The sequence below is a fragment of the Pongo pygmaeus genome, chromosome 20 (assembly GCF_028885625.2).
Source record: "Pongo pygmaeus isolate AG05252 chromosome 20, NHGRI_mPonPyg2-v2.0_pri, whole genome shotgun sequence".
In the NCBI taxonomy this organism is placed as follows: Eukaryota; Metazoa; Chordata; class Mammalia; order Primates; family Hominidae; genus Pongo; species Pongo pygmaeus.
In genome coordinates this window covers 4,704,026-4,727,241 of record NC_072393.2, presented here as the reverse complement: position 1 = coordinate 4,727,241, position 23,216 = coordinate 4,704,026, and the positions used below count along the sequence as shown (strand labels likewise).

Here is a 23,216-nt window from a genome sequence, read left to right as displayed (position 1 = left end):
CAACTTATCCATGGCCCACATGTCTATGGTCTGCCTGTCCGTGGGCTTTATTGTGGGATCCCAAGGTATGGCCCATAGCAGATGCTCAATAAATGTTTGAATTTGAATTGATCCCCAAGTCTTTTTTTTTTTTTTTTTTTTTTTTTTTTGAGATGGAGTTTCACTCGTTGCCCAGGCTGGAGTTGGAGTGTAGTGGTGCTATCTCAGCTCACTGCAACCTCTGCCTCCTGGGTTCAAGTGATTCTCCTGCCTCAGCCTACCAAGCAGCTGGGATTACAGGCACACGCCACCATGCCCAGCTAATTTTGTATTTTTAGTAGAGACAGTGTTTCACTGTGTTGGTCAGGCTGGTCTGGAGCTCCTGACCTCAAATGATCCACCCGCCTTGGCCTCCCAAAGTGCTGGGATGACAGGCGTGAGCCACCATGCCCGGTGGAGGCCCAAGTCTTTTTAAAAATTTATTTATTTATTTATTTATTTTTGAGACAGGGTCCCACTCTGTCACCCAGGCTGGAATGCAGTGGTCCGATCACAGCTCACTGCAGCCTCAACCCTTCCAGGCCAAGCAATCCTCCCACCTCAGCCTCCTGTGTAGCTGGGACCACAGGTGCACACCATCACACCCACGTAATTTTTGTAAAGATGGGGTTTTGCTGTGTTGCCCAGGCTGGTTTCAAACTCCTGGGTTCAAGCAATCTGTCCAGCTCGGCCTCGCAAAGTGCTGGGATTACAAGCATGCACCACCATGCCCAGCTGCTTTTTTTTTTTTTTTTTTGAGACAGGGTCTCACCGTTGCTCAGGCTGGAGTGCAGTGGTGTGATCACAGCTCACTGCGGCCTGGACCTCCCAGGCTCAAGCAATCCTCCCATCTCAGCCTCCTGAGTAGCTGGGATTACAGGCATGTGCCACCACACGCAGCTAATTTTTTTGTATTTTTAGTAGAGATGGTGTTTCACCATGTTGGCCAGGCTGGTCTCGAACTCCTGACCTCAAATGATTCTCCTGCCTCATCTTCCCAAAGTGCTGGGATTACAGGCGTGAGCCACTGCGCCCGGGCTTACATTTTTTGTAGAGATGGAGTTTCACCACGTTGCCCAGGCTGGTCTCGAACTCCTGGGCTCACGCAATCCTCCTGCCTTGGCCTCCCAGTGTCGGGATTGCAGGCGTGTGCCTCTGTGCCTGGCCTCAAGTCAGTTTTTCCATTTCTTGATTCCACGTTCGCTTCCTGCTAGCTGGTGTATTTTATTCATTCCCCCCATTATCCGTTCATTCCTTCGTTGAGCAGTGTGTATTGAGCATCTACTGTATGCCTGGGATGGCTTTAGATCTGGTGAACGCTGTTTTCTGGGACGGATCCCGCTGCTGCCCTCACAGGGCTCACAGCTCCAAGGGGAGGCAGACACAGGAATGGGTGGTGTCGTGTGGGCTTGCCCTGGGTGTGATGGGGATGCAGAAGGAATAGGGGGTGGGGACACGGGGGCAGGGATCTGAACCCACCAGTAGTACTCAGAGCTCTCTGCAGCCCCCAGGAAGGAAAGGGCACTCCGGGTGGAGGGCATGGCACCCGCAACAACCCTGAGGGGTAGGAGGGAGCGTGGACCCTCCAAGGGACCGAGGGGAGCCAGTGTGGCCCACCGTGGTGCAGGCCTTGTGTCCCCCAAGCCTGGAGGCAGGGGGCACATGAACTATCTGTGGGGACTCAGAAGGTGCCGCAATGAGCAGACAGTGCCACCAGAGGGCACCATCGGACAGCGGTTCCAGCCTCTCCCGACCCCGGCTGAGGAGGAGACGGTCCCTCTTTCCCGGGCCTGCTCCAAAGAGAGAGCCCAAAGGGGGCCCCCTGAAAAGCGCCCAGTTCCGAGCCATGCCAACAGCCCCCTCGTCCCTCTAAATTGCAACAATAGGCCTGGTGCGGTGGCTCACACCTGTAATCCCAGCACTTTGAGAGGTCAAGGCGGGTGGATCACCTGAGGTCGGGAGTTCGAGACCAGCCTGGCCAACATGGTGAAACCCCATCTCTACTAAAAATACAAAAATTAGCCAGACATGGTGGCGGGCACCTGTAGTCCCAGCTGTTCGGGAGGCTGAGGCAGGAGAATCACTTGAACCCGGGAGGTGGAGACTGCAGTGAGCCGAGATGGCACCACTGCACTCCAGCCTGGGTGACAGAGCAAGACTCCACCTCAAAAATAAATAAATAGGCTGGATACAGTGGCTCACGCCTGTAATCCCAGCACTCTGGGAGGCCAAGGCGGGCGGATCACGAGGTCAGGAGATCCAGACCATCCTGACTAACACGGTGAAACCCCGTCTCTACTAAAAACACAAAAAATTAGCCAGGTGTGGTGGCGGGCGCCTGTAGTCCCAGCTACTCAGGAGGCTGAGGCAGGAGAATGACGTGAACCCAGGAGGCGGAGGTTGCAGTGAGCTGAGATTGCGCCACTGCACTCCAGCCTGGGCGACAAAGCGAGACTCCGTCTCAAAAAATAAAAATAAAAATAAATAAATAAATAATACATTGCAACAATAATGACAGCCAAATACCTATCCCCATTGGCAGGTCACCAGGGCTCTCTTTGCCCCATTGTGCAGATGGAGAAACTGAGGCACAGAGCGGTAGTGTCACTTTGCAAAGTCACACAGTGAGACTGCAAGGCCGGGACTAGGATGAGCCATAAAGGCCCCTCAGGGACAAATTAAAGGCAGAGTTAATCCTCAGGGGTTCACAGGTGCAGGATCTTTGGAAATCTCTGTCTAACGGTGTTTCCAGCCCAGCTAGAGCCCAGAGGAGGCAGATGCCAGCCTGAGGCCACACAACAGGCTCTTCTCCAGTCCCCTCCCCCAAGAGTGTCTCCCTGCAGCCCTGGGGTTTGCCTGGGCTCACAAATGCCATCCCCAAGTGCCCCTGGGTGGGGATCTTTTATTTTTAACCTGTTCAGTGGCTGCGGCCTTATTATAGCCCTGGAAGGCTGCCACGGTTTCCAATTTCCAAGGGAAGCTGCAAAACTTTTTATCTTCCCAGGAAAAGGAGTGTCTGGGCGCAGTGGCTCTTTCCTGTAATCCCCGTATTTTGGGAGGCTGAGGTGGATTGCTTAAGCCCAGGAGTTTGGGATCAGCCTGGCCAACACAATGAGACCCCTGTCTCTGTTTTTATTTTTTATTATTTATTTATTTATTTTGAGACAAAGTCTTACTCTGTTGCCCAGGCTAGAGTGCAATGGCACAATCTCGGCTCACTGCAATCACCGCTTCCCAGGTTCAAGCGATTCTCGTGCCTCAGCCTCTGGAGTAGCTGGGATGACAGGCACGCACCACCACACCCGACTAATTTTGTAGTTTTAATAGAGATGGGGTTTCACCCATGTTGGCCAGGCTGGTCTTGAACTCCTGACCTCAAGTGATTCTCCCGCCTCGGCCTCCCAAAGTGCTGGGATTACAGGCGTGAGCCACCACACCTGGCCAAAATCAATGTATTTTCTTTTCTTTTTTCTTTTAAGAGGTGGGGTCTTGCTATGTTGGCTAGTCTTGAACTCTGGGCCTTCAGTGATGATCTCATCTTACCCTCCTGAGTAGCTGGGATTACAGGCATGTGCCATTGTGCCTGGCTCTTTAATGTATTTTCTATTGCTTGAACCAGTTAATATTTTTCTTTAAATAGGCTTTAAAAATCAACCTTTATTTTTTGAGAATTAGATCTTGGTGATGGTTGTACAACCTTGTAAATATACTAAAAGCCCCTGAATTATCCACGTTAAAATGGAGAATTTTATGTTTTGCAAATTATATCTCCATTAAAAAATGTAAAAGCCATTAAAAATGTAAATGCCATTCAACTCGTATTTATTTGTTTGTTTGTTTGTTTAGAGATAGGGTCTCCCTCTGTCACCCAGGCTGAAGTGCAGTGGTGCAATCACAGCTCACTACAGCCTCCACCTCCTGGGCTCAAGCCATCCTCCCACCTCAGCCTCTTGAGCAGCTGGGACCACAGGTGCACACCACCACACCCAGCTAATTTTTATATATTTCTTGTAGAGATGAGGGGGTGGTTCTCACTAAGTTGTCCAGGCTGGTCTCGAACTCCTGGGCTCAACCAACCCTCCCACCTCAGCCTCCCAAAATGCTGGGATTATAGGCATGAGCCACTGTCCCTGGCTGTGGGGCTGCACCTTAGATAATCCAGGAAGACTTCATGGAGGAGATGACATTGGATCAAGATCATTGCTTTAATCGACATCAAATGATTAATAAGTTAATAATTCAAATTAATACATTTGAATTAATATCAATAATTAAATCATGTCTATTAAGTTAACAGACATTCAAAGACAAGCTTTCATAGGAGATATCAAGGCACAGGGCGGAGGGAGGGGGTTGCTCCGGGGAATTCTGAATGTCCCAATTCATGCAGAAGTTCAAGGTGTCTTGTACAACCCACTGGAGAAACAGGATCTGGGACCGGCGCGGGCACATTCTCCCGGCCCAGCACAGGGGCGGTGCCACCCACATTCGGCCCGGGTCTTGCCTAATACATGTTTTGGTAAACACTCGGTCCGAGCACCCTCTGTTTTTTCCAGTCCCGAAGCTCCCCACAGGAATCCACACCCCGCCCCACCCCTCTCTCTCGGGACACGGATTCAATGTCCCGGGTGGGTCATCTGGCCTTTTCGGCCTGTGACGTGATTCGAGCTGTGCTATCTTTAACCTCCGGCAGGGGCGTTCTCCCCTGTCGACGTTGCTCAGATAACAGTCCTGGAATTCCATGGGGGTGGCGGCCCCCGGGGTCTGGCAAAGCCATCGGGGCCTGCTCGTTTCCCCTGCTGCTGCCCCAAGTAGTCAGAGGAGGACGTGAATTCCCAACTCGTTCACTGTTCGCTCGCTTAGCCCATATTTACAGGCCATCTGGCGGGGGACAGACCCTGGCCTGGGTGCTGAGGACCCAGCGGTGACCGAGACCCTCAAAGGGCTGGGGAGGGTCTGAGAAGGTCACTGACTGAGTAGATGAGTGAATGAGCAGAACTCCAGGTCCCGACTTCGTTCTGTGGAATCAGATTGGCAGCAGGCTGGGAAGGGCAGTCGGCAAGCTTGGGGGGGGGCCCACTTCCCCATCTCCCAGGTCAGGCTGGGCTGCCTGGCTCTCGACACCTTCCAGCAGGGGGTTAAGCTTTGACCCCGATGCTTCTGGGCTGGGTAAGCTTAGACAAGCCCCCTCCCCTCTCTGTGAGCCTGTTTCTCTGCGATCTGCTGGATCAGCCCTCACCTGAAGCTGGTAGAGCTTTAAGATGGCCTTCCTCTTAAGAGGGCTGTTTTTCCTACTTTATTATTATTATTATTATTTTTCTTCCATCCATGGGACTCTGATATGTTTTTCCTCCTTTAGAGGGCTGCTGTGTAAACAGGCAGTGCATGTAACCACAAATGACTTGGCTCACCCTCTTGGCTGTGTGGCCTTAGGCACTCCACTTGAGCTCTCTGAGCTTTTTTCCTCACTGATCAATGGCAGGTAGTCATTTTATTATTGTGAACATTTTTTGCTACCCTCCATGGCGTTGATGGCCTCATGTTTTTTTTTTTTCTTTTTTTTTTTTGAGACAGAGTCTCACTCTCTCGCCCAGGCTGGAGTGCTGTGGCGCGATCTCGGCTCACTGCAAGCTCCACCTCCTGGGTTCACGCCATTCTCCTGCCTCAGCCTCCCGAGTACCTGGGACTACAGGCGCCCGCCACCACGCCTGGCTAATTTTTTTATATTTTTAGTAGAGATGGGGTTTCACTGTGTTAGCCAGGATGGTCTCCATCTCCTGACCTCGTGATCCACCTGCCTCAGCCTCCCAAAGTGCTGGGATTACAGGCGTGAGCTACCGCGCCCGGCCAGATGGCCCAATTTTACAGTAACTCCAGTTACACATGGATTACAGACCCTCTGGGGGCCCTCCTCAGGCCAAGCCAATTGGCACATCCCACTCCTGGGCTACTAGGATTGGGTCATGGAAGGACATGGGACCCAGGCTGGTCCCATCAGAGCGAATCTTGGTGTTGTTTTTTTTTGTTTGTTTGTTTGGTTTTTTGAGACAGAGTCTCGCTCTGTTGCCCAGACTGAAGTGCAGTGGTGCAATCTCAGCTCACTGCAACCTCCACCTCCTGGGTTCAAGCGATTCTCCTGCCTCAGCCTCCCAAGTAGCTGGGATTACAGGTGCCTGCCACCGTGCCCGGCTAATTTTTTGTATTTTTAGAATAGATAGGGTTTCACTGTGTTGACAAGGCTGGTCTCGAACTCCTGACCTCATGATCCACCCGCCTCGGTCTCCCAAAGTGCTGGAATTACAGGCGTGAGCCACTGTGCTCGGTCATGAATCTTGGGATGTAACTGGGAGGAAGATGTTCTCTTTTCTCCTGGTCGTCACTTTAGGACACCCACCCCACCCCAGTCTCAGGGTAGCTAGTAACCAGGTCTTTAGGAACAACTGGGATCTGCTGGATCAGCCCTCACCTGAAACTGGTAGAGCTTTAAGATGGCCTTCATTAGAAGGTATGAGGCTAAAGTTACAATCCCCAGGTCTGAGCTTTCAAAGCAAGCATTTAGCTCAGATGATTTTTGTGAGTGATTTTCTTGGGGTTAGGGGGCTGATTCTGGCAGATCCCCGAGGGAAACAGACGCTCAGGATGCAGAGGCAGGATGGCTACCTGCCCCAGGGATGGGAGAGCTTGTGCTAAAACAACACCAGAAAGCAGGGGAAAGGGATCCATGTGTCTGCCGTCCGGGATGGAGAATCAGCACAAGGTATGAACTCTGATGGTCCTGGGTTCCAATCTCAGCCCTTCCTTCATGTGCTGTCTGTGTCCTTAGGCTTTTTTTTTTTTTTTTTTGAGATGGAGTCTCGTGCTCTGTCGCCCAGGCTGGAGTACAGTGGTGCGATCTCGGCTCACTGCAAGCTCCGCCTCCCGGGTTCACGCCATTCTCCTGCCTCAGCCTCCCGAGTAGCTGGGACTACGGGCACCCACCACCACGCCCAGCTAATTTTTTGTACTTTTAGTAGAGACGGGGTTTCACCATGTTAGCCAGGATGGTCTCGGTCTCCTGACCTCGTGATTCACCCGCCTCAGCCTCCCAAAGTGTTGAGATTACAGGCGTGAGCCACCGCGCCCAGCTGTCCTTAGGCATCTTAATGTTTCTTAGTAGCCTCAGCTCCCCCACCTGCCATACAGGACCTGCTTTGTTTTTTTGAAACACGGTCTCACTCTGTTGCCCAGGCTGGAGTGTGGTGGTGCCACTAAGGCTCACTGCGGCCTCAAACTCCTGGGCTCAATCAATCCTCCTGCTTCAGCCTCCCCAGTAGCAGCTGTGACTACATATCACTACGCCTGGCTAATTTTTTTTTTTTTTTTTTTTTTTGGTAGAGACAGGATCTCACTTTGCTGCCCATGATGGTCTCAAACTCCTAGGCTCAAGCAATCCTCCAGCCTCGGCCTCCCAAGGTGCTGGGATTACAGGTGTGAGCCACCGTGCCCTACTAAAGTAGGCCAGGACCTACTTTAGATAGGTCCTACTTTGGCTTTTGACTGGGAGAAAGATGCTCTCTTTTCTGCTGGCGGTCATCTTGGGATACCCACCTCACCCCAGTCTCAAGGGAGCTATCAACCAGGTCTTTAGGAACAATTGGGATCTGCTGGATCAGCCCTCACCTGAAACTGGTAGGGCTTTAAGATGGCCTTCATCTGGCCGGGCGCGGTGGCTCATGCCTGTAATCCCAGCACTTTGGGAGGCCGAGGTGGGCAGATCATGAGTTCAGGAGATCAAGACTATCCTAACACGGTGAAACCCCGTCTCTACTAAAAATACAAAAAATTAGCCGGGTATGGTCACGGGCACCTGTAGTCCCAGCTACTCGGGAGGCTGAGGCAGGAGAATGGCGTGAACCCGGGAGGCTGGGCTTAAAGTGAGCTGAGATCGCGCCACTGCACTCCAGCCTGGGTGACACAGCGAGACTCCGTCTCATAAGAAAAAAAAAAAAAGATGACCTTCATCTTAAGAGGGCTGTTTTTCCTACTTCATTATTTTTCTTCCATCCATGGGACTCTGATATGTTTTTCCTCCTTTAGAGGGCTGTTGTGTAAACAGGCAGTGCATTTAACCACAGAAAATGGTGCCTGGCATACAGTAGGTGCTCAATAAATGCTCACTAGTACTGTGTCTCCCAGGAGACAGCTTTGAGAGCACCTGCTGATTCAAACCCACTCCTTTGATGCAACACCAAACAGTCATACGACAGCCCAACAGCTGTCATCTGTGGCACTGTCCAGTCCCAAATGAAACAAGACAGCAGGTGCGTGAAGGCAAGAGATAAGAGACACCCACCCTCGGGAGAAGAGCCCTCCAACCCAATGCACCATGGAAGCAGCATGTGGCGCCCCACAGCAGGACCTATCCCCACTGCCACGTGAGGCGGGCGCACAGGGATTAACCGGATGTTCGTATCGACAGCTCAATCCTTATCCCCAAGGGGGCCTGAAACCTGCCTGGCATGTGGCAGGGGCTCAGCAGAATCCCACGGACCCAGCTAACGGGGTGGTGCTTTCTGGTGGGGGTTTGACTGTTCTAATATGGAGAAAACCAGAAGTTTAGAATGGAACAAGTTTACACAAGGAGGTGAGATGAGATGGCAGATAAAGGAAAAAAAACAAAGGGCACAGGCGTGGTGCCTCACACCTATAATCCCAGCACTTTGGGAGGCTGAGGTGGGTGGATCACCTGAGGTTAGGAATTCGAGACCAGCCTGGCCAACATGGTGAAACCCTGTCTCTACTAAAAATACAAAAATGAGGCCAGGTGTGGTGGCACATGCCTGTAATCCCAGCTACTCAGGGAGCTGAGGCAGGAGAATCACTTGAACCCGGGAAGCGGAGGTTGCCGAGACTGCACCACTGCACTCCAGCCTGGGCGACAGAGCAAGACTCCATCTCGAAAACAAAAAAAAAAGAAAGAAAAAGAAAAAGGGAAGGGGGATTTCCCCACTAAGCCTGAACCAGCTCTAGGAAATCCAAGTTCACCAAAGATGCTTACTGGCTCCATTGGTGAGTTTTGCTGGAAGGCAGCCTCTGTTCGACCAAAAACACAAACACCAACGCACAGCTCTCCACCATCCCTGTGCCAGCTCCTCAGGGACCAGCCCCTCCTGAGGGAGCCTTCCTGTGAACGTCATTCTCCCCACCTTAAAGGAACCACCCTTCTCTTCTAGGGGTAACCCTACCCCAAAGCAGGGGTTTGGACTGTTAGTGGTTTTCGCTTTTTTTTTTTTTTTTGAGAAAAGGTCCCACTTTGTCACTCAGGTGGGAGTGCAGTGGTGCAATCATGGCCCACTGTGGCCTCAACCTCCTAGGCTCAAGTGATCCTCCCACCTCAGCCTCTGAAGTAGCTGGGATTACAGGTGCACACCACCATTCCCGGTTAATTTTAAAAATTAATTGTAGAGGCTGGCAGTGGCTCACGCCTATAATCCCAGCAATTTGGGAGGCCGAGGTGGGCGGATCACAAGGTCAGGAGTTTGAGACCAGCATGGCCAATATGGCGAAACTCCGTCTCTACTAAAAATACAAAATTAGCCAGGTGTGGTGGTGCATGCCTGTAGTCCCAGCTGCTCAGGAGGCTGAGGCAGGAGAATTGCTTGAACCCGGGAGGCAGCGGTTGCAGTGAGCCGAGATGGCGTCACTGCACTCCAGCCTGGGTGACAGAGCAAGACTCCGTCTCAAAAAAAAAAAAAAAAAAAAAATTGGAGAGACAGAGGTCTTACTATGTTGCCTAGGCTTCCCAAGGTGCTGAGATTACAGATGTGAGCCACCGTACCCCGCCTATTTTTTATTTTTGTAAAGACAAGCTCTCACTATGTTGTCCAGGCTTTTTTTCAAATGGCAACATACTGTTTTTCAAATGAAATTTTACACAAAGCCCCAGTATATAACATAGAGGCCAGGTGCAGTGGTTCATGCTTGTAATTCCAACACTTTGGGAGGCTGAGGTGGGAGGATCGCTTGAGTTCAGGAGTTTGAGACCAGCCTGGCCAACATGGCAAAACCTGCCTCTAGGGAAAATACAAAAATTAGCTAGGCGTGGTGGCAGGTGCCTGTAATCTCAGCTACTCAGGAGGCTGAAGCAGAAGAATCCTTTGAACCCAGGAGGCAGAGGCTGCAGTGAGCCGAGATCGCGCCATTGCACTCCAGCCTAGGTGACAGGGTGAGACTCTGTCTCAAAAAAAAAAAAAAAAAAAAGCCCCAGTATATAACACAGACACCCCTCTGGCTAGGGGAGGTGGCCCTAGGTCTCTCTGTTCACTCACACCAATGCCATGGACTGACCCACCCACCTCCGACTTCCCCAGTTAACCCACGCCAAGGACGCATCAGGCAGGTGATTCTCTTTGAATATCTTTTTAATGACTTAAACACCAGCACGGAGACTCGCGATGTAAACGGCCTCATTTCTGTGCTCTGTGCTTTGGGAGGGACAGAGACGCCATTTCCCACCTTGGCTGAGTTAAAACCTGTCTTGTAAATTAATAAATAATTTCCTAACACGGCAAAAAAAAAAAAAAATCCAAATGAGACCTAGTTTCCATCCAGGGACAGGACGTTTCTGGACACCCCCGGTCACTGCTCCTCCTAAGGTCCTGGCCGTGGCTACTGCAGGGAGGATGTAGTGAGAATGGCTTCCCTTCTGCTGTTTGCTGCTGTCTATGCCGGCCAAGAACCTGCTCCCATCTGCCTGGGCTGATGGAGTCTCGTTCTTGAGAAAAATCTTGCTGGGGCAGGTCCTCTGGCAGCCCCAGCACCTTACCCTGAGTCATGGGAACCTGAGACTTTGTCCAAACCTCAGCTGGAAGGCTGGTCTTGGCACTCAACGTCTTAGCTAGTGGATTTATCACATTAAGACTGTACTTGGGCCTTTTTCATGATGACTTGGGTCTCAATCCTCGGAGTAGCTGAAAAAACAGCTCAGGCCACCTGTGGATGCACCCACAATGAAATCAGAGGCCACGTGAGGTTTGCAAGGCGGACTGGCCTGTAGTTTTAACTCGGGCACTATGGCAATGCAGACCCAAACCAATTTTGCCAGTTCTTTGCTGGGTGGCAAAGTGTTGTCAGGCTTTGTGGTCACTCCTGATTTCTGTTTGGAAGCACAGTTCTTTTTCTAATGAGAATGGAAAATTAGAAAGGCCTGTAAAATCAGAGAGCCTGTAAAAGGCGGTAGAGTGGAGATGTATAAAAATGTACAGTCGCCCATGTTTTAGGGGTTGACACCATGGACTTTTATCTCGCTTACCAAGTTCCTCACACATACAGCTCACTCCCTGCGGCCTCGGCCATCTCAGGCACCACAAAATCCTCACTGCTTGAAATTCACTTATGGAGTCCAACAAACAACTTTCTTTTAAAAAAAAAAAGGCAGTAAAATCTCAGAATTTCTGTGCAACGCTTGCAACCTGCCCACTTATTAAATAAACAGAACACCAAACCAACCGAAAGCTATGCAAGTGGCAGGCTGCCCTGGGCAGAGCCCTGCCTGTCTGCCAGGGACTACGGTGGCACGGGAGCAGGGCGTGATCATGCTGGAAGAAATGAGAGGTGGTCTCATTCCCTGAATTTCAAACTCTCATCTCAGGAGCCCCCAGTCCTAACACTGTATTCAGCAGCTGGAGTTATCCGGCCACGTAAAGGGACAAGGGAAGGCGGACCGTCCTCAACTTCTTCCTGTGTTTCTAGCAGGGAAGGAACACAATGGCTTCAGTCCCTCCGCCTCTAGGTAACAAGGCAAAGGCCTCCGTAACCCAGGCAGACAGGAGGTGGGGAAGGTCTTGTGTCTTTTCCTAACTCAGAATGAGTGAGCGGGCTCCCGGAGAAAGACTGTCCTCTTAGCACGTGACCCTGAAGGCTTCTAGCACCAAAGGCTCGCTAACACCTCCGACCCTGTCTGCAGGTAAAGGGGATGGGAGGCAGAACCCTTCTCCTGATTGGTGCATGAAGGAGGCAAGAACAAGCATCTTTATACCGCAGCCCGATTTCCCCCCTCTCAGCAGGAGAGGGGAGAGGGGAGGGTGCAGGCGTTCTGGGCAGGTCAGTGCAGTTCGATGAATGCCTCCAGATCTTCCGGGATGAAGCCCTTGTAAGGGATCTTGTTCTTATCCAGGGCCCGGGCCGCAAGGCACTGCAGGGTCACGTAGTTGAAGGGCTGCATGGTGCCCCTGGCCAGCAGCTTCTCGTCCAGCAGCTCGTAGGCCGTCTTCTTGAAGGCATTGGTGGCGTCCATGTGGGCCCCTGCTTCGATCAGGGCATTCATGATGGCCGGGCAGTTGTTCTGGGCTGCTATGTGTAGCGGGGTGTTGTTGTCAAAATCCCTGCTGTCCGGGTCCGCCCCGCAGTCGAGCAGCACTTTGACCACGTGCAGGGAGGGGAATCTGCCCACGGGGTAGCGGCCCACGTTTGTGGTGTCCTTGTCCACAGCCATGTGCAGAGGAGTGAAGCCGTTCTTGCCCCTGGGCGCGCACTTGAGCAGGCGGTAGACGGTCTGGTGCTTCAGGTGCTCCTGGCTGGGGGTGCACTCCACTTTCTCCAGCAGGTAGAGCAGGTGGAGGATGATGGCCAGCGCCTTGGTGAACTGGGCTGAGTCTCCGGGCTCCCTGGGCAGCTGCAGGGCCCGTTCCACTTCCCGGACCCCTTTGGTGAGGACCCCCATGAGGTCTGCAAAGCCGATCTGGGTGCCCAGGCTGCCTTTGGCGGCCCGGTCCTGAAGCACGTAGGAGAAGAGTTCCGCGAAGGAGAGGAAGCTGCTGGCGGTCATGGGGCTTAGAGGCTCCAGGTTGCTCTGTTGCATGTCCAGGGCGTACTTCCACAAGCGGATGCAGCGCTCGAAATTGCCCGAGTCGGCGTACACGGCGCCCCTGTAACGGATGTAATAGGAAGTGTCCGGGTGCGAGGGACCGAGGATGCGCTCCCGGATCAACAGGGCCTGCATGCGCATCTCATCCGGGTCGGTGATCAGCGCCTCCAGCTCCTCGGTGGTGTTGACCTCCCTGGAATAGTCATAGGCCAGGACCAGCTGTGGGGGCTCTGGTTTGGGCAGGTACTCGCCCCCCTGGTGACGCAGCTCCATGGCCCGCCTCCAGTGTTTAAGGGCCCCAAGCAGATCTCGTTTCTTATCCACATACGTAGCTCCCAGCAATTCCAAGGCTTCCACTGCAGCTTCCCGGCTGGTGGGACAGCAGCTTTCATAAGATTCCGCGTTCAGTGGTTCCTCCGGGGAGGAGCTGCAGCACGGAGGCCCCTGAGGCTGCGCGCACCTCTGGCTGGTGGAGGGGCCTTCTTGGGGCAGCCCAGGCTGAGCCTCTCCCCCTGCGACCTGCTCCTGGCCAGGTTGCTCCTGGATGAGGTACTCCACGATGTTGGTGTGGCCCGTCACGCTGGCCGCGAGCAGCGGGGTCATGCCGTAGCCGTCACGTTCCATGCGGGCCTTGCACCCCAGCAGCAGCTGCAGGATCTCCAGGCTGCCGGACTCGGCGCAGTCGTGCAAGGCCGTGTTGCCCTTGGCGCTGCGCCGGTTCACCTGGGCGCCCTGCTCCAGCAGGTAGCGGGCGATCTCACGGTGGCCCTTGTAGCACGAGATCATGAGGCACGTGTGGCCGTGCCGGTTGGCCACCTCCAGGTCGGCCTGGTGCTCGCCGACCAGGTAGCGCACCACCTCCAGGTGGCCGTCAAAGCAGGCGGCGCGGAGGGGCGTGGAGTTGGTGCGCGTGGTGCGGTTCACCGAGGCCCCGCGGCGCAGCAGGCTCCGCACCACGTCCAGGTGGCCGGCGGCGGAGGCGGCCCACAGCGGCGGCGCGCCCTCGATGGTCTCGCCATCGAAGTGCACCGAGCCACCGGCCTCCACGCTCGCGCCGCACCGGTCCACCAGGTACTCCACCACGTCCAGGTGGCCGTAGCGGGCGGCGATGAGTAGCGGCGTCCCCCCGCCGGCCACCTCGCCAGTCAGCTCGTCCAGTTCCTCCCGGCTCCGGCCGCTGAGCAGCTTCTGGAGCAGCTGCAGCTTGCCATCACGGGCGGCGTTGTACACGGCGGTGCGGAGGTCCATGGTTCGGGCCTCCGCCAGGCCATGGGCCGGCCGCCGGGGGACGGGGAGACGGAGGATCAGAGCCCGGACGGGCGGGAGGCAACCTTCACCGTCCCCCTCGCCGCCATCTTAGGGTCTCCTCGGGCGGAACAAAATGGCTGCCGCGACCCGACGTGTGGGATTACGCCGGGAAATGGAGTCCTTTGCGCGGGCCCACTCCATAGAACAGAAAAGGAATCTTGGGGGCTCAAGACTACACTTCCCCAAAGGCCAGAGGACAGCCCCTGAGAGCTGTGAGCGCACGGCATGGTGGGAATTGGCGTTCCAGTCTCAGCGCATGGCAGCGGAAGCTAGCAACTTGAGGACTACAATTCCCGTCATGCAGCGCAACACGACCTAGCTTGTGGGAACCGGCGAAATTTGGTGACGTACTTCCCGTGGCTGTCTCTGCGTCAGAGAGTATTGAAAAAGCAAGCGCGATACCCTTAAGAACTACATTTCCCGAAAGGCATCACGAGCGACTCTGAGCCAATCAGGACCGAGACCGAAGGCTAAAAGCGACTAGAGGGGACGCGTCTGTTTTGGGCTTGGAGCATAGGCAAGCGGCCCACAGGCAGGGGGCGCTCGGAGGAGGCCGAAAAGCTGGACGGGGCGAAAACGTTTTGAGCTGGGAGAACGGTAAAAAATGACGCGCTCACTTCTTATTCTCACATTCATATATTCATTTATTCATTTACACACATTTATTTATATTCTAGTATGTGTCAATTTCCTTCTTTTATTTACGTATTTATTTTTATTTATTTCTTATCTTTCAATAACTTTGTGGGGTTTTTTGGTTTTTGTTTTTGTTTTTGAGACAGAGTCTTGCTCTTGTTGCCTAGGCTGGAGTGCAGTGCCGCAATCTCGGCTCACTGCAACCTCCGCCTCCCGGGTTCAAGCGATTCTCGTGCCTCAGCCTCCCGAGTAGCTGGGACTGCAGACGTCCACCACCACGCCCGGCTAATTTTTGTATTTTTGGTAGAGACGGGTTTCGCCATGTTGGCCAGGATGGTCTCGAACTCCTGACCTTAGGAGATCCGCCCTCCTCAGCCTCCCAAAGTGCTAGAATTACAGGCGTGAGCCACTATGCCCGGCCTGACATGCTGACTTCAATTCCCTTGGATAAATACCCAGAAGTGGGATTCCTGGATCACCTGGTAGTTCTATTTTTAAATTTTTCTTTGGAACTTCCATACCATTTTCTATAATGGCTATACTAATTAAAATTACCATCAATAGTGAATAAGTGTTCTCTTCAAATCCTTGCCAACGTTTGTTACCTTTCATCGTTTTGATAATAGCTATTCTAGCAGTTGTAAGGTGATCCCTTTCCTGGCATTTTTTGACAACAATGAATTATATTATGAAAAAGAAATCTTTGGTGACCCGAATTCTTTATTTTTAAAGTTTATTCGAGGTGTAATATGTATACAATAAAATGCATTTTTAATAAAGAGGACAGGTTTGGCCGGGCAAGGTGACTCACACCTGTAATCTCAGCACTTTGGGAGGCTGAGGTGGGTGGGAGGATTGCTTGAACCCAGGAATTCGAGACCAGCCTGGGAAACATAGCACATCTCTACAAAAATACGAAAATTAGCCGGGCGTGGTAGCGTGCACCTGTTGTCTCAGCTACTCGGGAGGCTGAAATGGGAGGATCACTTGAACCTGGGAGGTCAAGGCTGCAGTGAGCCGTGATTGTACCATTGTACTTCAGCCTGGGTGACAGAGGGAGACCCTGTCTCTAAGATAAATAAATAAAAATAAATAAAGAGAACAGGTGTGACAAACATGCAGCTATGTAGCCAGTATCACAACCAAGATGTTCAACAACATCTTCATTCAGAATTGTTATCTCATACCGGCCGGGCGCGGTGGCTCACGCCTGTAATCTCAGCACTTTGGGAGGCCGAAACGGGTGGATCACGAGGTCAGGAGATCGAGACCATCCTGGCTAACACGGTGAAACCCCATCTCTACCAAAAATACAAAAAATTAGCCGGTGTGGTGGCAGGTGCCTGTAGTCCCAGCTACTCGGGAGGCTGAGGCAGGAGAATGGGGTGAACCCGGGAGGCGGAGCTTTCAGTGAGCCGAGATGATGCCACTGCACTCCAGCCTGGGGGACAGAGCGAGACTCCGTCTCAAAAAAAAAAAAAGAATGTTATCTCATGCCCTTTTGATCAACGCCTTTGTCCACCCGCAGCCACTGGTAACTGCTGATCTGTTCTCTGCATTTCACACTAACAGCATAGAAACTGAAAAATGCAGTATGTGGCCTCTGGGGTCTGCTGCTTTCATTCAGCACAATGCATTCAAGATGCAACTATGCTGTTGTGTGTATTAGTAGCTCGTTGCCTTTTATTATGGAGCAATGAGCCACCATTCTTTTATCCATTGTGTGATGGTTCTTTCCAGTTTTAGATGATTACAAATAAAGCTACTATAAACTTCTGCGTACAGGTCTTTGTGTGGAAATATGTTTTCATTTCTCTTGGGTAATGCCTATGAGTGTAAGCATTCTTTTTTGTTGTTGTTTTTTTCTTTTTCTTTTTCTTTTTTTTTTTTTTTTTTTTTGAGACGGAGTTTCACTCTCATTGTCCAGGCTGGAATGCAATGTTGCGATCTTGGCTCACCACAACCTCCACCTCCTGGGTTCAAGCAATTCTCCTGCCTCAGCCTCCCAAGTAGTTGGGATTACAGGCATGTGCTACCACGCCTGGCTAATGTTGTATTTTTAGTAGAGACGGGGTTTCTCCATGTTGGTCAGGCTGGTCTCGAACTCTTGACCTCATGATCCGCCTGCCTCAGCCTCCCAAAGCGCTGGGATTACAGGCGTGAGCCACCTCACCCGGCCACCAATTCTTTTTTGATGCTTTCTCATGTGTGTTGCAACATGAAGAAATGCCTCCAAATAGGATTTCATGGCATATTTGAAATGTTTTTAATGAACAATTCAACCATTTGAAATATACATACACACACCCTGAAGTTGTTTTTTTTTTTGGGCGGGGGGGGGGAGATGGAGTTTCATTCTTGACGCCTGGGCTGGAGTACAGTGGTGTGATCTTGGCTTGCTGCAACCTCCACCTCCCAGGTTCAAGTGATTCTCCTGCCTCAGCTTCCCAAGTAGCTGGGACCACAAGCGCGCGCCACTACACCCAGCTAATTTTTGTATTTTTAGTGGAAATGGGGTTTCACCGTGTTGGCGAGGCTGGTCTGAAACTCCTGGCCTTAAGTGATCCACCCGCCTCGGCCTCCCAAAGTGCTGGGATTACAGGCATGAGCCACCATGCCTGGCCACTTCATTGTATTTTAATGTCCTTCCACAGATGGCAACGTCTTGCAATATAATTGTTCTTTCCACAAAGCAATTACAGGATTTATTTAAAAAAATTAAAGGGAGTGTGGTCCAATAATAGGACAGCAGCTTAAAGTTGCATGTTAAATGTCTACTATTGAGACTTCCACAGTGCACCTGGGACTGGCCATAAGACCATTTAGGGGCATGAGAAGCTCCAGCCAGATGGACTTTGGTCAACCCCCGGGACACTCTTTTTGCCTGTTATAGTATTTGGCACCGTAGGGAGGCTAAGCGTTTTGAGTGAACATACTTTATGAACCATTTGCCTCTCAACACAGACAAGAGGTTAATTCTAAAAGCTGAATTCCTGGATTCAACAACCAAGTCCACAGCCAAATAGCTGCATGGCTTTGGACAGTGGCCCAAGCTCCCTGAACGTAGCTTTCTCATCTATAAAATGAGAATACAGGAGTGTGAGAGAGCAAACATGTCTAAAAGTGCTTTGTGGCCAGGTGCGGTGGCTCACGTCTGTAATCCCAGCACTTTGGGAGGCTGAGGCAGGAGGATCACCTGAGGTCAGAAGTTCGAGACCAGCCTGGCCAACATGGAGAAACGCCATCTCTACTAAAACTATAAAAATTAGCTGGCGTGGTGGCGGGCGCCTGTAATCCCAACTACTCAGGAGGCTGAGGCAGGAGAATTGCTTGCACCTGGGAGACAGAGGTTGCAGTGAGCCGAGATCGCGCCACTGCATGCCAGCCTAGGTGACAGAACGAGACTCTGTCTCAAAAATAATAATAATAAATAAAAATAAAAAATAAAAAAAGTGTTTTGTAGGCCAAGTGTGGTGGCTCAATCCTGCAATCCCAGCACTTTGGGAGCCCAAGGCAGGCGGATCACTTGAGGTCAGGAGTTCAAGACCCACCTTGCCAACATGGTGAAACGCCGTCTCTACTAAAAATAGAAAAATTAGCTGGGCATGGTGGCGGGTGCCTGCATTCCCAGCTACTCGGGAGGCTGAGGCAGGAGAATGGCTGGAACCGGGGAGGCGGAGGTTGTGGTGAGCCAAGATGGCACCACTGCACTCCAGCCTGGGAGACAGAGTGAGACTCTGTCAAAAAACAAAACAAACAAACAAATAAAACTGGGCCGGGTGCGGTGGCTCACGCCTGTAATTCCAGCACTTTGGGAGGCCGAGGCGGGCGGATCACAAGGTCAGGAGATCGAGACCATCCTGGCTAACATGGTGAAACCCTGTCTCTATTAAAAATACAAAAAAATTAGCTGGGGGTTGCGGCGGGTGCCTGTGTCCCAGCTACTCGGGAGGCTGAGGCAGGAGAATGGCATGAACCCGGGAGGCAGAGCTTGCAGTGAGCCGAGATGGCGCCACTGCACTCCAGCCTGGGCAACAGAGTGAGACTCCATCTCAAACAAAACAAAACAAAACAAAACCCAAAACACAACAACAACAAAAACAAAGGTAACAAATAACAAATGCTCACAAATTCACTATTTTTGTTACTATGTCCTACTATGTTCTATGTTTCCTGGTTATTTAAGTAGACCACACCTGCCCAGTGGTACTGGGATACTGTGTGCTGGGGTCCCCCTGCACGTTCCTTCCCACTATCCTGTTCTTTTTTATTTGTTTGTTTTTTGAGACGGGGTCTTGCTGTGTTGCCAGGCTGGAGTGCAGGGGTGTGATCTCGGCTAACTGCAACCTCCGCCTCCTGGGTTCAAACGATTCTCCTGCCTCAGCCTCCCGAGTAACTGGGACTACAGGCACACACCACCACACCCAGTTAATTTTTGTATTTTTAGTAGATGTGGGATTTCACCATGTTGGCCAGGATGGTCTGTATCTCTTGACCTTGTGATCCACCAGCCTCAGCCTCCCAAAGTGCTAGGATTACAGGTGTGAGCCACCGCGTCCGGCCCCCCATGCCCTGTTCTATGGCTCCCTGGTGGTAGCTGGAAATCATTCTTGGCCTGAATATTTACACCATGGGAAATGGGCAAATGTTAAAAATCAGCAAACCTCCCACCTCCAACATCCTCCCTCCAACCTCCTCCCTCCCTCCAACTTCCTCCCTCCCTCCAACCTCCTCCCTCCCTCCAACCTCCTCCCTCCCTCCAACCTCCTCCCTCCCTCCAACCTCCTCCCTCCAACCTCCTCCCTCCAACCTCCTCCCTCCCTCCAACCTCCTCCCTCCAACCTCCTCTCTCCCTCCAACCTCCTCCCTCCAACCTCCTCCCTCCAATCTCCTCCCTCCCTCCAACCTCCTCCCTCCAACCTCCTCCCTCCCTCCAACCTCTTCCCTCCAACCTCCTCCCTCCCTCCAACCTCCTCCCTCCCTCCAACCTCCTCCCTCCCTCCAACCTCCTCCCTGCAACCTCCTCCCTCCAACCTCCTCCCTCCCTCCAACCTCCTCCGTCCAACCTCCTCCCTCCCTCCAACCTCCTCCCTCCCTCCAACCTCCTCCCTCCCTCCAACCTACTCCCTCTCTCCAACCTACTCCTTCCAACCTCCTCCCTCTAACCTCCTCCCTCCAACCTCCTCCCTCCTTCCAACTCCCTGAGAAGTTGCAGTGAGCCAAGATCATGCCACTGAACTCCAGCCTGGGCGACAGAGAGACTCCGTCTGAACAAAACAAAACAAAACAAACAAAACAGAATTTGCCCCTCCAGAGTGTGCAGATGTTGGTGTGTGCAGATGTTGGTGTGTGCAGATGTTGGTGTGTACTGACTCACAAGAGCTGATCATTACATTTTCAGGATTTTTTTTTTCCAACCAGTTGTTAATCATGGCCAATATTGAAACTTAAGGCTGAGCACTGTGGCTCACACCTAGAATCCCACTATTTTGGGAGGCCGAGGTGGAACGATCTTTTCAGCCTATTTTTCCCCCCATAGCATACATCACTTTCCAACCTACCCTGCTGTATAATTTACAAATTTAGAATGTTTGTTCAGGAACTCTTCTCTGTCGTGTTCACTGCTGCGTTCCTGTTTCTAGAACAGAGTAGGTGCTCAACAAATATCTGTGGAAACTGGGTGCGGTGGCTCACGTCTGTAATCCTAGCAATTTGAGAGGCTGAGGTGGGTGGATCCCCTGAGGTCAGGAGTTCGAGACCAGCCTGACCAACATGGAGAAACCCCGTCTCTACTAAAAATACAAAAATTAACCAGGCATGACGGCGCATGCCTGTAATCCCAGCTACTCCGGAGGCTGAGGCACAAGAATCGCTTGAACCCGGGAGGCAGAGGTTGTGGTGGGAGGAGATCGCGCCATTGCACTCCAGTCTGGGCAACAGGAGCAAAACTCCATCTCAAATAATAATAATAATAATAAATATCTGTGGAATGAATAAAGTCATCACCCCAGGAAGCACATTGTAACCACTGCACCACTGCTATTCCGTAGTGCTGGCACATTCTGGAGGTCTCCACTGCTTTATTTTCTTTCATCTGATTTTTAAATTTTTTCCTGCAGCCCCGCCGGTTTCCAAGGATGCAACTATGAAGAGACACAGTGGGGGCTACGAATGGGTCGTGACTGTGGCCCACGCCAGGCGAGCGTCCCCGCCCCAGCCCCTCTGCCATCTGCGTGCCTGTTCTCCCGCTACCTGCCCCCGCGCCAGGATCCAGGCTTGCAAACGTCCCCATGCCATGCACAGGCACATCTCGGGCGGCCAGCCAGGCACACACTGCGGGGTGTCATTAGCTGCAGCGCCGCCTAAACGCGGCGGCCCGTGCAGAACCACGGCCAGGCCACCTGCACGGGCCAGGGAGGTGATGGGGACAGCGAGGGATGTGCCAAACCCCACCGGGGGGTTGGGAGGGGGGGCGCTTTCATCCTAAGGTGACTTCCGTTGTTTTTTAATAAAAACATATTTTAAACATGCGGATAAATAGAGAAAAAGACAAAATAGACCCCATCATAGCAATGCCAAAGATGAGACAGATTTATTTATTCCATAAATATCTACTGAGAGGATATTGCGTGTCTGCACTGATTCCGGAGCTGAGCTAGACCAGGGAGCAAAATAAAACAAAACGGACCCTTAAAAAAACATTTAAGGCTGTGCGCGGTGGCTCACGCCTGTAATCCCAGCACTTTGGCAGGCCAAGGCGGGCGGATCACGAGGTCAGGACATCGAGACCATCCTGGCTAACATGGTGAAACTTCGTCTCTACTAAAAATACAAAAAAAGAAATAGCCGGTCGCGGTGGCGGGCGCCTGTAGTCCCAGCTACTCGGGAGGCTGAGGCAGGAGAATGGCGTGAACCCGGGAGGCGGAGCTTGCAGTGAGCCGAGATCGCACCACTGCACTCCAGACTGGGCAACAGAGTGAGACTCCATCTCAAAAACAAAACAAAACAAAAACAAAAACAAATTTAAAAATTTCAATAGCTTTTGGGGTACAAGTTGTTTTTGGTTACATGGATGAATTGGATAGTGGTGAAGCCTGGGATTTTAGCACACCCATTACTCAAGTAGAGTACATTGTACCCAATACGTAGTTTTCTTGTTTTGCTTTGTTTTTCTTTTCTTTTCTTTTTTCTTTTCTTTCTTTTTTTTTTTTTAAGACAGAGTCTTGCTCTGTTGCCCAGGCTGGAGGGCAGTGGCAAGATCTCAGCTCACTGCAACCTCCAGCTGCTGGGCTAAGTGATTCTCCTGCCTCAGCCTCCCAAGTAGCTGGGATTACAAGCGCCTGCCACCATGCCTTGCTAATGTTTGTATTTTTAGTAGAGACAGGGTTTCACCATGTTGGCCAGGCTGGTCTCAAACTCCTGACCTCAGGCAATCCACCTGCCTCGGCCTCCCAAAGTGCTGGGATTACAAGTGTGAGCCACAGCGTCTGGCCCCAGTATGTAGCTTTTTATCCCTCACTCTCCACTCCCTCCCCACTTCTGAGTCTCCACTGTCCATTATACCATTTTTTTTAATTTAAATTTTTATTTTTTGAGATAAGGTCTTGCTTTGTTGTCCGGGCTGGAGTGCAGTGGTGCAATCATAGCTCACTGCAGGCTTGAACTCCTGAGCTCAAGTGACCCTCCCGCCTCAGCCTCCTGAGTAGCTGGGACTAGAGGCATATACCACAATACCCAGCTAATTTTTTTTAGATGCTTGTGGGGTCTTGCTATATTGCCCAGGCTGGTCTCAAACTCCTGAGCTCAAATGGTCCTCCCTCTTTCTCCTCCCAAAGTGCTGGGATTCCAGGTGTGAGTCACGGTGTCCCACCCATTATATCACTCTGTATGCCTTTGCAAACCCATAGCTTAGCTCCCACTTATAAGTGAGAATACACAGTATTTGCTTTTTCATTACTAGTTACTTCACTTAGAACACTGGTCTCGGCTGGGCACGGTAGCTCGCTCCTGTAATCCCAGCACTTTGGGAGGCTGAGGCGGGCAGATCACCTGAAGTCAGAAGTTCGAGACCAGCCTGGTCAACATGGTGAAACCCCATCTCTATTAAAAATACAAAAATTAGCTGTGCATGGTGGCACACGCCTGTAATCCCAGGTACTCAGGAAGCTGAGGCAGGAGAATCATTTGAACCTGGGAGGTGGAGGCTGCAGTGAGCCGAGATCTTGCCACTGCACTCCAGCCTGGGCAACAGAATGAGACTCCATCTCAAAAAAAAAAAAAAGCAAGACTGGGCTCGGTGGCTCACACCTGTAATCCCAGCACTTTGGGAGGCTGAGGCGGGCAGATCACAAGATCAAGAGATCAAGACCATCCTGGCCAACACGGTGAAACCCTGTGTCTACTCAAAATA

General features: G+C 51.8%; 1 protein-coding gene across 1 annotated transcript; it reads right to left on the bottom strand.

Annotated features, from left to right (window-relative positions):
- Positions 1–10,400: 10,400 nt before the first annotated feature.
- On the bottom strand, positions 10,401–14,425 carry FEM1A (fem-1 homolog A). Its single transcript, XM_054466409.2, has one exon. The coding sequence runs from the start codon at positions 14,108–14,110 to the stop codon at positions 12,101–12,103; it is 2,010 nt and encodes a 669-aa protein (XP_054322384.1). The 5' UTR covers positions 14,111–14,425; the 3' UTR covers positions 10,401–12,100.
- Between the last annotated feature and the right edge of the window lie 8,791 nt (positions 14,426–23,216).